At 34.7% G+C, this 14,978-nt stretch overlaps 2 protein-coding genes across 2 annotated transcripts; both read right to left on the bottom strand.

The window, feature by feature from the left end:
* Positions 1–217: 217 nt before the first annotated feature.
* Positions 218–1,080, bottom strand: LOC113697459 (uncharacterized). The gene has a single exon (XM_027217073.2). The coding sequence runs from the start codon at positions 748–750 to the stop codon at positions 547–549; it is 204 nt and encodes a 67-aa protein (XP_027072874.1). The 5' UTR covers positions 751–1,080; the 3' UTR covers positions 218–546.
* A 7,641-nt stretch (positions 1,081–8,721) lies between these two features.
* Positions 8,722–14,641, bottom strand: LOC113696497 (uncharacterized). Its single transcript, XM_027215903.2, has 6 exons — positions 14,589–14,641; positions 14,351–14,480; positions 13,992–14,086; positions 9,998–10,696; positions 9,212–9,378; positions 8,722–9,125 (listed from the first exon to the last, which is right to left on the bottom strand). Exons 1-6 carry the CDS (start codon positions 14,639–14,641, stop codon positions 8,722–8,724), a joined length of 1,548 nt encoding a protein of 515 aa, XP_027071704.1.
* Positions 14,642–14,978: the final 337 nt, after the last annotated feature.

The raw sequence follows: 14,978 nt of genomic DNA on the forward strand, positions 1-14,978 counted from the left end.
TGATGGCAGATAGTGGTAATTCAACATCAAATATCTTAAAATTCTTTAACTTTAGTTCTTTGTTTATTCTGTTTTCTGTTTGGTTACTAACTGATTGAAGCCGATTTAACTCATCAATCTACATAAAAAAAAATAAGAAAAAATTATATCCACAAAATGGTCATTTACTCCAATATTGGCAGAAAATCTCCAAAAAGAATAAAAAAAAAAAAAGAGATGAAGTCAACCCATCATCGGATTTACCAAAAATAATAAAAAGGAAATCATACAAAGTGCATTTCCTTTTTCTTCGATCATGTACATTTCACCTCAAATTCACAGTGAAAAAAAGGTACAAAATGATATTATATCTGCTCATACAATCTCCAGTCTCCAGAAGGAAAAAAAAAAAAAAAAGGAGGTGATTATTGATCTGCTTTTGCCAGTATCGGTATTCAATCCAAAATCCCACTCATCCTGCGATTAAATTACTCTTAACAAAGAAAATAAAGGGCCGGTTTGGATGTGTTGAATCTCGAAAAGGAAAAACTGAACCTTTTTTACAATCTACATCCGGCGAGAGGTGGAATAGTTAGAGAGCAATCTGGAGACGGCAGTCCGGAGACGAGGGAAGACCCGATGAGTATAGGCCGTGGTTTGCCGGAGCAGGTTCACCAACGACTCGACGAACAAGTTTAAGCTTCGGATCGGCGGGACGTAGAGTGTCAACGGCATCGCCGAGAAAGCCACCGCGAAAAACAGCTCAATCATTTCTTTTGTTTCACTGGAACAAAAATAACAGACGATGAAGATGCAAATTGCAGTAGCAGCGCTGAAGAACTGGATGGATGAATTTGTGAATCTCGACGGATTTTTTTATAGTGGAGGGTTTTGGGTTTGGGGAGGGAAAGAATGGGGGTAGAAAAATGTTGGAGATGAGGCGTGTGAGACTTTTTCAGTTGATCAGGAGACTTGACCTTGGAATGGTAGTTTAAGGTTTTTATTAGTCAGTTGGGTTTTAATGTCGGGTGGGTGGGGTTTGAGGAGATTTGACCTGTCTAAAATATTGCGAGGGAGAGAACTCAGAAATTTCGAATAAAAAACCAGCGGGGGTGGATTCACTTTAAAGTAACAAAGAGGCAATTTTTTAGTAGGTGAGAAAACGGGTCTTCGTGAGGAAATCCAGTGTTGAAGCTAGAAAAGTTTTGGAAATGAATAAAGAGTAAGAAAAGATGACGAATCTTCTTGTCAAACAACTACTTTGTTCTTGTAGTTTCCGGATAATTGCACGAACCACCCTCAAGATAGTATGTCAATTAGCATTAGTTCGCCTTTTGATGATATATTTTTATTGGCAATTATGAATTATACATAGTTTTTTTTTTGGGCTTTTTGATTGATAAAAATTAGAAGTTGTAATGATTAATATTTGATACGTAGTTTAGTATTATTATAAGCATTTCATCTTAACTCCTTCTCGAGCTGTGCAAGTATGAAAAAACATATTACTTGTTACGTAGTAATGATTACTCCTTCTCAAGTAATGATGCATTTTAACTCCTTCTCAAGTAATGATTACTTGATACGTAGTTTAGTAATTGTCTTTTGCAATGATAGTAGGTTTTACTGAATTTGAGTGTGCACTTTTACATCGCAAATGATCTTCTGTCCCACACTCTATGCCAATCTCTGTCTCATTTTTTTATTATATTGTTATTTTTTATATATAAATATCATATTTTAATTCTTTTTTATTTCCTTAAAATCCAATAACTATTAATTAAGTAAAAAATAAATACAACAGCTTCAAAAAAGCAATATATAATAGAAAATTAAAAAATACAGCAGAAAATTCATAAAAAATCTCATTTTTTATGCATTTTGATTTTTTGAGTTTGTTAAATTTTGTGTATTACTCAATTAATAGTTATTGGATTTTAAGGAAACAAAAAAGAATTAAAATATGATGTTTATGAAGGAGAAATAGCAATATAATAAAAAATGGGACAGAGAGTGGGACAAATATGTGTGTTTATTTGATACCTAAAGGCGCGTCATAAGAAGTGAGTTTAGTATTAATTTTTCTCTGCTACATGGTAAATTTTTTCTACTAAGGGGTTCTAATTCATAGGGGTAGGGGGTGGTGGTGGGGCTAGAGTGATGGAAGCGGAGGTGGAGACGGTTAGTGCAGACGGCAACAGCAGTGGTGAAGTAAGGTAGGGGCAGCAATGGTAAAAGTGAAATAGTTAAGAAGGGTGGCGATAGAATAGGAAAATGGGTATGTATTTTTGAATAATTTGGGATTTAAAAAAAAAAAAAAAAAACTTAGGGTTTTTTTAGTAAGTTCCTATAGTTAAAGTTGGGGAAAAAAATTTTGTCTATTAAAAAAACAGGGGTGCCAAACGAATCAATAGTATGTAATATTTTAACGCATAAAATCTCTAACTTTCATAATTTCGTTGTTGACAATTGGCCACAAATTTAGGAGGACTTGTCTTTAGTAGTTTTGGTTTGTCCTTGAACTAAAAAACTATGGAACAAAATTGTTGATATAGGGATTATGGTGTCATCTTTTTCTTTCCCAAAAATCAAATTTTCGTATGAATTATTTTTCTATCCATATAGAGCTTTTTTTGCCATATAGAGTAACTTTTATAAAAATTGAGTTTTCATTCATGAAAAAATAGATTGCTACATCTTTTGTGTTCAAATAAATATAAAGGCATAACTTTGCTCATTTCTAGGTCTATAATTATTGAACATGTTTAATTATTATCCTAAAGAATATCTGTTATTATTATTATTTTTGTATGGCTTGCAGTATTTGGTAGTAAAAATGATCACATTAAAATAGTAAATTGATGCACGAGAGTTTTTCAAAACTGGCATTGGTAATTAAACGTTAGAATTCAATAACATTTCTGAATAAACACATAAGGATATTACTAATATTTCTTTCTTGAATCATTCGTGCCCCACATAGCCATGTAGAACCCAAAATATTCCACCAAAAGTTTATATGAGATAAATTTCATAAAATCAATGTAAATAGGAAGGCAAATTACACACATACTAGTGTGTGTTGGAGAAAGAGAAATAAATATCAATAATAATATATTAATTACACACTAAAAACAAGACTCTCAAATTTTACTCTTATCAACTGATACAATAATAAAACTCTATATTTATAAGTCACGTGACTTGGTAAACAAATCTTACAATAATAAGAAATTTTATAATAAAATATTATTATTAAATAATAAAACTACCATAACTTAACTCCAATAAAATTATTAAAATCCTAACTTGATTCCAATAAGATATTTTTGGCTTAAATACTAGTAAAAGTAAATGAGGGTGTGTGATTTTAAGTTATTTTAGTAATAGATCTTTTGTTTTTGAAAGCATTGTAGTATATCTTATACTATCCATTTGGTCATGAGTAGTTTGTAGTATATGTTATAATAGTATACTATGTGAGGTCCCCGCGCGATGCGCGGGCGTCATGGGAATTTTTTTTTATATTATTGCGTTGAGGAGTTAAGTGAAATGCATATTTTGCAAAAGATCGCTGGACTGCGTCTGTGATATAGATAATTTTTCAGGTCTTTTCAAAAGGATAGATTTATGTGGATCATTGTCTATATCCAGTTTACAGGATCATGCAGGCATATTTAGACATATTTATAGTTAAAGCTTCTTAGAGCTTTTTGCACTTTCAAAACTGTTAAAGGGTTGAAAGCCTAATTGTTGTAGCTGTCGGTTCGTTGTTTTTTGATGGGGCTCTTTGTCAGTTTGAGTTTCGGTCAGGAGATTGCTGTCTACATTTGTTGAAGATTCTGGTGTATGTGCAACTTCGGTTGTTTCTGGGTGTGGTGGAGAGTCGATGAGCATTTTTGTTGTGTTTTTTTCTCCACTAAGGCCGCTGGAGCTGCTCTCTGAAGTGTTGGTCATGTTGGGAAGTTTGTGTACCATAATGGCTGAGTATTTGGTATTGGTTAGTGGAGCATAGTTTGAAGGAGTGGCATAGTTTGAAGCAATCTTCTTGATGAAGCAAATTATTATATTGCTGCTCACATTCTCTTCTATTGCTTGATAATTAAGTGCGTTCTACAAGGAAAACATAGTCATAGGTTGTTATGAGCGTACGTTATATGTAGGTGTTTGTGTAATAATAGCAAGTTAGAATGTATTCAGTTAATGTATGGTTACCTGCTGCTCTTGTTGCTGAATCTCTTGTATTGTAAAAGGAAGCAATTGGGAAGCATCATTTCCATAGAGATCCAAAGTCATGTTTCCGGTGTAATCTTCCAGTTGCACAGTTAATCGACATCTATTTTGAAGTGAAGAGTGTTGAGGAATAAATTTTTTCAGTATATAGCAATTTGTAAATGTTTTTTAGAGTGGAGTTTTGCATCATACCTTGGACTGACTCGGACGTTTGTGTTGCAAGATACACAGACAATTGGCCACTCTGGAATAGAACGTACAGATTTGAAGCATCTGGGGCAAGCATTATACCAGAATTTTTTACTTCTGTCAAGTAGTTTTGGAGTTCCTTGTACCCAATAAGCTTTTTGCTGTGACATACATGTATATGGTTGTTCATTTTTTTTTGTATAGAACAATTGATTTGTGTGGTTTATGGGAAGAAGTTCTCTAAGTGAAATTTACCAAAGGGAACTGAAGGTAGTCTCTTATTGTAGTCATTTCTTCTGCATCTGGTAATGGTAGCAATCTTGCTCGATCGTTGTACGCTTTATCAGCCATTAGATGTCGAATTTGGTATTCATTTTTTGTTGCCCTGCATGGTGTGTTTTTGTTGAAGTAAAAGTTGTCAATGTAAATGTAAATAAGCAGTGAATAGTTGGGAAGAGTTTTATAGTATGAGAGTAGTGTTTACCATGTTCTGATTTCAGAAGCTTGCTGGATCGGTGGATTTATAAGAATGTTAGATCCAAATTTTGTAGACAGGTTCATAGCTGCAGTGCATATAGTGTTATTCGGTAGTAAAATGTGATGTATAAAGATACACGAATGTATAAGACAACAAGAGTCATATAGGCAATAAAGGAAAATGCAACATCTAGCCATTCAAAACCAATAAGACATTCAATAAACAGAAGAATGACGAAAATAAGCATGCATATAAAACCGAACCTATAACTGGTGAGCAAACTTGCACGGATAACAACCAGCTGATGGAGTTGCAGATATAAGAAGCAGGAAAGGAGAAACTTAGCAAACGAAGCTAGAAGTCGACAAAAGAAAGAAAGAGGAAGTTGTTTAAGAGGTGGAAATTGTTTAAAAGCTGCAAAGAAGAAAATGGAATGTGATGAACAGAACATGCAACAAGAATAGAATCATTATATACTCGAAGAGAAATAGAGTCATTACCTTCTTTAACACAAAGAAAAGACAGACGGCAGAAAACTAAAAGTCCACTTGGAACGCACAAAAAGAATGCAGCGACACAAATGCAATTTCAAAGATATCAGTATGTTAATGGGTTATGACACAAAACCACCATCTATCTATATGAGATAATGAATTTTCTGGAACAAAGGAACAAACGGTGCTTCCCTCTGCATGGCAACAGACAGGTGCCTCCATTTTAAATTTTTCCTCACCAACAAAGCTAATGAACCTTTGATTGCACACACTCCAACCATCTGACTGTAATCCGATAAAAGAAGAATAGTAATGGTTTATGGAGAAGAATATTAATGGCTCATGACAGTAAGCCATTGCTACATGATAGCACCGTATGTCCACGGGAATTTCCTAGAGCAGAGAAACAAATGATGGTTGGCTTATGAAGAAGAATGCTAATGGCTTCTGACAGTAAACCATTGCTCCATGATATCACTGTCTGTCCACATGAATTTCCTAGAGCAGAGAAACAAATGATGCTTCCATGCGCATAACGAAGCAAATGAAACTTATCCCTTTTTTTCTCAAATTTTCCTCACAAACAAAGCAGATGAAAGTGCAAGGCGAAAACTGCGCCAAAGAGTAAACTCCAACTGCTTCTTATATATGTGTATAGATTTGATCGAACAACATAAAGTTTTCTAAAGACGATGACTTTTTATGTCAAAAATTCCATTTGAATTGTTATTTTTAGGAGTTTTTGTAAAAAAATGTAATATAGCAATTTGATGTATGTAAAGGTAAAACTATGATTGAGAAATGTGTTCATTGAAATTGTAAAATTTTTTTTGCGAAAAACCACAATCTAAAATATACTGTAATGATCTGACCTTTCCTTTTATTTTTTCACCAAACAATCAAATAGTCATTTTTTCTTTTTCTTTTTTTTTTTTTTACTATCATGTCGAAGCCTGTAAAATATTGCAGTTTCTCTAATCAGCTATACGTGTTTTCAAGAGGTTGAAAATAAACATTAATGTACAAGTCATTTTTGAAGTTCTTTAATGTTTGGGTCCATAAATTGTTTTGATAAGCGATAATTTATTACAAAATGGGACCATTAAATAGGACGGTCATCGTTTAACAAATGCATAGCCCCTAACAACTAATAAGAAGATGGAAGGGAATAAGACTATCCTGACAGTGACTTGGGCAATTTTTATTTATTTATTTATTTTTTTGCATTGCATTTTCATATCTTGCATTTCTTCATCAAATACAATAATTAGAATATGCATGTCATGAGTTATATTTTGTTTACCACTGATTAATAACACAAACAAAATCGAAAAAAGAAAAAAAAGATAAAGGAAGTGTTCTTGCGCCTAGGGTTGCAAACGAATCGAGCCGCTAGCTCGACTCGAGTTCGATCAATATTGAGCTCGAGTTGAGTTCGAGCTGGCTCGAGTCGAAATCGAGCTCAAAATATTAAGCTCATTAGACTCGCGAGCTCAAGTATATATATATTTTATTTTTTTATTTTAAGTATATATATATTTTTTTATTTTTTTATTTTAAGTATATAAGGGGGATTTTCTAGAACGAACCCCTTTCTTTATTTTCTTTATTTGGTGTACCTACTTGCTCAAGTATATATATATTTTATTTTTTTATTTTAAGTATATATTTTTTTATTTTTTTATTTTAAGTATATATTTTTTTATTTTTTTATTTTAAGTATATATATATTTTAGATTTTTTAAATTTTAATAGTAAAATTACATATATATCATTAATATTTTATTATTTATTAAGAAAAAAAATATTATTTTATTTATTTTTTAAAAATAAAATAATTATTTTTTTTTATTTTTTTCGAGCTCAAGTTTGAGTTCGAGTTCAATGAAATTATGTCGAGATTCGGCTCGATTAGGCCAAAACTTGACTCGATTCGACTCGTTTGCAACCATGCCCAAACCGTCTCCATGACTAGAAAAATTAATAAATAATAGGGACTGGGCTTTAAGGATGACATATTGTGATACAGTTGGACTGTCCAAGTTAATTTCGTCTTTAGGATATATTCTCAATCCAACCGCTAGGACTTTTGTCCCAAACATGACAATATCGATCTGCAATACCTTTTTTTTTTTTTTTTTTAGTTTGAGGAGATTTTGTAAGCGTATTAACAACTGTCTCTGTGAGTTGTTCACCATTTATTTAGTTAATATATTTTCTTTAGTTTGCTAGATTATATTTTCTTGAGAATTCTATTCATAGGAGCAAAGCAATTAGAAAAAAAAAAAAAAAGAAAAAGGAGAGAAATAACAGAGAAAATACGAAAACAAGCGAAAATTAGCCCAAGCCGGATGTAGAAAAAGAACCGGCCCGCCATCAGACCCAAGGCTCTTATAGGAAGACAGGACGGAAGGGTATGCATCTTGATCCAGCAATTCGAAAAATCTGGTGATTCGATATGAATTAGTGGATATTTGGTCTGTCGAATCATAAGTAGATCGGATCACATCCGAATCAAGAAGTTAGGCTGATCGGATTCTATCCAATCTGCATAGTATTTTTTAAAAGAATTTTTAATACATTAAATTCACTAATTTATAATAGTTTTATGTTTTGTTTCTTATTTTTATATTTATGTTCTTTTTCAAAATAGGCTTTCTTTTCCATATGGTATTAAGTTTTTAAACATATCGTCATATAAATTGTGGATAAAAAAAAATTGTAGATGAAATATTGATTGTTATTTGTTTGAATCAAAATAAGAAAAAATATATGGAAGTTACGTTACATTGCAATAGAAAAAAGGATTAATTTTGACTAAAAACTCATATGTAACTTTTTATCTTTGAAATTTATAACTTTTTTTTAAAAAGAAATTTTAAAAATCTGATACGGATTGGATATTCGATTGATTCAATCCGCATAATACGGATACCCGAATATCCAGATATCCACATTGGTGGATCCGAATTCGGATCACAAAATGACTGATTCGATGTTACTAATGTGGCCAGCATTTTGGTTCACGAGTCAGATACCAGACCCACGAACACCCCCGAGGAGGAGTCGCCATTAGAAGCTTGTCGGTGCTGGAATCGGCCCTGGGTTGCTACATGTCAAATTAGCGACTGTTTGCCTCCAAAATAACTCTGATTTTCTATATTAGATGCATCCCTGGAGGATCATGTAACGAGGTCACACTTGCCTTGAACATTAGTACACATCTTAATTACAGGACATTTATCAGGTAGCCAGACTTGATTCTGGAGACACATATGTATACATGTTTGAGAGACGGATATGTACGTCATACTAGTAATCAAGAGTGCAGATCCATAGACAGAAATTTTAATGAGTACTAGTATCAGCAGATCTCTCAGCAACACAATCATGGCAGAGGTAGAACTTGCAAGTTGCAGTGCACTTGAATGCCCGGCGTCCGTACAATGATGCTTTACAGGAGAAGCAAGCGGAACGATATTCGCCTTCCAGAACTAACTTCAGAGTATGCGGATGTGCACCGACATCTGTAGTGATCCCAAACTTGATGTTCCGGGATGAACTGGCTTGTGGGATACAACGAGGATGAAAAGATTGATCACATTCACTACAACGATACTGCCAATGCCGGGGATGGATTTCTTCTTCACAAACCCCACAATAGAATTTATCAGCTTGTTTAAAGAAAGGAGGAAAGCTTAGAACGAGGGGGTGCTTATCCCACCTATGCTTCACTCTTTTGGGTAGGAGAGCTCAATCATATCCTAGAACGAAGCTGCAATAATCACGATTACACTTAAAATATAGGCAAGTAACGAAATCACCACAACCCTTGCACCTTTTTTGGTTCGGGACTGGATATTCTCTGGCACTGATGAGCCTGTGCCGGCGGTGAGATCCATGATAAACCTTTTTTGGTAAGTTTCCACACTTGACATCTGGGCGGAGGCTACATCCCTTGCAATTGAACGAGTAACCATTGGAATCCAAATTGCAGGCATCACACTTGAAAAAGCCATAAGTGCTTGCAGGTGATGTCAATTCAACTTTTGGTTTGCCACTCGGAACATTACAAGATGGATTGGGTGGGTGATACAAAGCAGTCTGCTGTATGACACAAATGTCGTGAAGAAAGTGATCGGAGGTTACCCGCTTATAGCATGTAGAAATGATCGGTTCAGTGCAAGCTTCGCATGTGATTTCTTTGCTTCTTGTGGTAGCGTGCTCGGGCACATCAAGACGAACCACGGGATGCCCACAGATTGCTCACATGATGAATCTTCTCCGAGGTCCCAGCGGCCCCTCCCATTTCCGTACCCTTCCAACTTTTTTAAAGTAATCGTCCCTGGGCAGCATTATGGTGTTTCGTCGAAGCCACCTTCTAAACAATATATAGGCCGAGGCATCAGAATTAGCAAGCACGTAAGATTCAAACATGATAATTAAGTTCAAAGAACTAATTATTGCAGACTAAGGTGGAAATGATCTACATCAAAGCATGGTGAAATTATTCTTTAAATTGGATTTGAAAAACAAATAGCGCTAATGCCCAAGTCCAACAACAGAATAAATTAAACTAGTGCGATATATGAAAAAAAAAAGGGTAAGAATAATGGATACGTACTCAAGCACTGTGCGCCGTCGTTGGTCCCGTGTTTCGATGCACGTAAGATGCACAAAGTGTCTACATGGGCCGCAGTAGTAATTCCAATCATTCGGCTCTATCATTTTGTCGCAGACATCACAAGAGAACTCATAGGCAATGTAATCATCCGAAAGATAATAGGCAAGGGAAAGAGGGTGATCGTGATCTTTGCGTTTCTTGACGGTAGGTGATGAAGCACATCTCTCGTGGATCCAATATGGACAACGAGAACTAGTACACAAGTATGATGCATCTTTCTTTCTTTCCCAACAAGCATGGCACTCAAATATGACTGGCTTTGGCACGAATTTTAGAGTGTGTGCATGAGCTGGATGCTTCAATTTTCGGTCCTCAGTAGCACACGAGACGTCGAGGTTAAAATTACAAGTGTTACAGTGATAGGTGAAGTGTCTCCATGATTGCCCACAGCCTTTACAGTCGCAGATCCCTTCTTTATTTGGAGGCTTCTCAAGAAGGGTGAGGCGGTGTTGAGGGTGCATGGCATGAGAAATGTCCTTTGGAAGTTCAACACATCTTCTGTGAAGAAAGATGCTGCACTCTTTACAGGAATATGTGGGCTCTGAAAGTACGGGTGCTCCGCAGCCATAGCAGATTGATTTCTGAACAGTCTCATCCCTTTCCGCTTTCTCTAGGATCTTCAGCAGGTGCTGCTCATGGCTGAAATGTTTCAGCTCTTCCATTTCTATGATCGATCAACTATGTGAAAATGCCTTGATGAAATTAAGTTTGGGTTACTACTTTGCGTAATCAAGTTTCTCTTTGTATTATTTGGAAAGCTATTATAATTTTTGAATGGTTTGTTTATAGGGTGACAGGAGGGCATTGATTTACACTGGCCTCAATCATTTATGTTTTGTTTTTAATTTGGGTTTCTACTTTGCATCAATTCCATAAGAAGAGGTGAAGCCAAATTTAATACTACTACACGTTATTTTTTTTTCATTTTGCAATCCGGTTCATACCCCTAAACTTGTTGAGAATCTTTCGAGCCTTTCTCTTTCTTCATTGGTTTTCAAAGTGTGAGATAATATTTAGATTTCTATATATATTCTACTCCACTTCATTTGGGAACATCCTGAACTATAAAAGAAAGAAAAAAAAAAAAGAAGAAGAAGAGAAGGTTAGCTATTTAGCTTGCTAAATAAAAAGGGTTAATTCCACTTTGTCCCCCCAAACTTTGGACGATTATCCACTTAAGTCCCTAAATTTCAAAATGGGACACTTAAGTCCCTAAACTTATAAATACCTCCCACTTAAGTCCCTGAACTTATAAAATGGGACACTTTCATCCCTAAACCCTTATAAAATGGGACACTTCGACCACCGACGGCATTCAGGATTTGTTAACAATTTTCCTTAAGTGGGAGGTATTTATAAGTTTAGGGACTTAAGTGTCCCATTTTGAAGTTTAGGGACTTAAGTGGGTAATCGTTCAAAGTTTGGGGGGACAAAGTGGAATTAACCCAAATAAAAAAGCAAGGTAGCTGCCAATTCTTCTGGAAAAGATTTGGCATCACACAAAACAGAATGCTAGTTTTCTTTTGAAAAGCATATATGGTCATGGATAAGCTTCCCATATTGATACAGTAAACTTATGTTGAAAATGGATTCTGGCATTAACATCATCCTTTGAAATGGTAATGGATCAAGTGCAGCTGTACATTTCGCGTGTAAATTGTACGCAATTATCATACCTTTCATATGATCTAGTGCACATTTATTGTATCTTTTTTTCTTTTTTGTGTAATAAATTTTGTAAGGACTACAACAACTGAATATATTTGTAACAAACCACAACTATACCCAGTCGACCAAGACTGTGTAAAATGGTTTCTTTTTTTGGTTATTCATTTCCCTAGAGATGCATCACTGTAATGCTTGGCCATGCTAAAAGTCAAATATTAATTTTTACTTGCGTGCAATGTGCAATTTTTTTTTTTTTTGAAATTCGGACTGAATTTGTTGATTTTACCTATCCAACCGAGAACCCAAAAGTACAAAGGTCTTAGTTTACCTAAAAACCTAGAATAAATCTTATATACCGTATATACACTATTACCATTGAATCCATGGTATACGTGCAAAAGTTGAATTTTAAATTTAACTTTTTTTATAATTGTCATTCATTCAAAGTTGATAGTGTGTACACTGTCAATGTATAGAAGATTAATCCAAAACCAATCCAACTTAGTAAAAACCAGGAAAATTAATTAGAATTGTGGTTTTTATTTTCTATTTCTTTCTTCTTTTTTTTTTTTAGCTTTCTGCTTACTTTTTTTTTGGTTTTCTGTTTTTGACTTTTCCTAAATCTCTTAATAATCCAATGCCAATTTCATCTCTCAAACAAAAACGAATGACATATCTGAGTTCAACAAAGGGAAAAACAAAAGAACATAGCGAAAAAGGAAAGTGAATTGAGAGAGAGAGGATTCAACAGTACAAAAAAAGAAGTAACAAAAGAAAAAGAATAAATGAGAAACGTCTTTTCATTTTGTTGACAGAATAAAGCAAAAGGAAAGAAAAGGAAAGGAATGAAAAGAAAAAAACTAGGAGTAACAAGTTTTGGAAAAAGAAATGGAGAAACAAGAAAACAAAAGACAAAGTAAGGAATGGTGCATCAGATTAAAGGGATTATAATTGATGGTGGGATAACCATCATCCAGTGAGGCCCAATATGTTTACATCCTATTTAGTATTTAGTATCTGCTGGTTGGTTTGAAAGAGGTGGAAACTCAGGGTTAATATTACTTTATCCCTTTAACGTTTAGTGTCACTATTAATTTTCTCCTTAATATTATCTTTTAGTCACTTTACTCCCAAGACTAACGATCAAACTTAACGGAACTTGTTAATTGAAATAAAAAGACATGTTTAACTCTTAAAATTATTATCACTTTACCCCCACAAACTATAACCTCATTATCAATTTACCTCATAGAATTATTTTTAAGGTAATTTATCCTACCATTAAACTAACTTAGCAAGTTAAAAAACTTTAGAACAAAGTGCCCTCCTCTTTGTATAATAAAAATAATAAAAAAATTCAGAGTGATTCTTCTTTTTTTTAGTATCACGAAAAAAGGTCAAAGTGTTAATTTCTTTCTTATTGGCAATCTTATTAATATTGAAAAAAAAATAGAAAGATGGAGAGGGGGAGGAGGAGAGATAGAGAAAGAGAAAGAGCTCAATTCTTTTTTAAAAAAATACAAATACAAAAGAATTAAATACTTTTATTATTTTAAAATTATTTCACTTTTTTTGTTTACCACCAAATTCCAATTCTAATTCCAATAGCCTTAAAGTAATATGATAATCTATTCCCTAGTTTTTGTCCTCTGCCTCGTTCTCTTTCGTCTATGAATAAATTGCATAATGAAATTTTCATAAATTGACACAATAACTCAGAAACCAACAAGAAAATAGGAAGTAGTTTAATGGCAAAATTTGACACAATTGGCTACTAGTGTACCTCTTTTGTGAGATAAGCGAGTGATTAAAAAGTAAAAATTAACTGAGTGGCAGAGCAGGTACGTTCCGTAGTTCTTCCTTTCTGTTTCAATGGACCTAAGATACACAAAATGTCTATATGGGCCACCGCAATAATTCCAGCAACAGGTCTATATCTTTTCGTTGCCACAGACTAAGGACTTAGCCCATTGGCGCTTATAATTAAAGCCGCTTAAAATTAATGTCAAATGTTTCGAAGACTAGGTTCGATATATTCTTTACCCCATGGCCCAAACTTACCCCACACAAAATAGGAATATGTGTCTATCATTATGTCCCAAAAGGAAAAAAAAAAAAAAGTGTTCAATTGTTATCATGTACTGGTTACCTTGAACATATATGCAGTGTGTACTCAAGGAAAAATGAATACGTACGTGTGTGTAGCTAGAGAAAGAGATACATACTTTAATCCTTTCTTCTGTGTCTTGATGCACTGAAGATGTACAAAGTGTCTGCAGGGGCCACAGTAGTAATTCCAATGATCTGCCATAATGTTTCTGTTGCAGATATCACAGGAAAATCCATAGCCAATATGATCATCTGAAAGGCAATAGGCAAGAGAAAGAGGATGATCATGATCCTCGTGTTTCTTGGTGGCAGGTGAAGAGGCACAGCTCTCATGGATCCAATACGGACAACTAGTACATGAATACGACATATCTTCCTTTATATTCCCACAGGCATGGCACCGAAACGTGGCCCGCTGGTTTTTGAAGGTCAAAGCGTGTACATGGCTTGGATGCTTCAATTTACGGTCTTCAATGGTAACACATATGATGTCGAGGGCAAATACACAAGGGTTACAGTGATGCTCCACATTTGTTGGCGGCCATTACAGAAGCAGCTGCCTCCACTGTAAGGCGGTTTGTCATGAAGGATGAGGCGGTGCTGAGGGTGCATGGCATGAGAAATGTCCTCTGGAAGTTCAGCACATCTTTTGTGAAGGAAGAAGCTACACTTTCCACAAGAATATGTGGGCTCTGCAAGGATTGGCGTTTGGCAGCCATAGCAAATTGATTTTCGAACAATCTCATCTCTTTACCCTTTCACTAGAATTAGCAGATGCTCATGGCTGAAATGTTTCAGCTCTTCCATTTCTGTGATATGCTATGTCGAAACCAAAGCTAAGATGGGAAAAATTACTATGAGGATGGCTTGACGAAAGGTTGTGTTTCTACTTTGGATCAATTCCAAGAACTTCTTAATAGTACATAGAAAAAGGTGAATCCAAAATTAATCTATTACACGTTTGGAATCTTTTCCTTTCCGCTGATGTTATCGTCTCTGCTATAACAGTTTCCTTTCGCTTTGGCTCAAAGTAGGGATCCTCAGCATCCTAAGTTGTCCTGTCCTAACTCCTAACATATTTCTTAGCCGTTTGTAGTGTCAACTTTTCTTCCTCTATTGCCCTTTTCTTCCTAGCAATATTATC

Source organism: Coffea arabica, chromosome 6e, assembly GCF_036785885.1.
Source record: "Coffea arabica cultivar ET-39 chromosome 6e, Coffea Arabica ET-39 HiFi, whole genome shotgun sequence".
Classification (NCBI taxonomy): domain Eukaryota; kingdom Viridiplantae; phylum Streptophyta; class Magnoliopsida; order Gentianales; family Rubiaceae; genus Coffea; species Coffea arabica.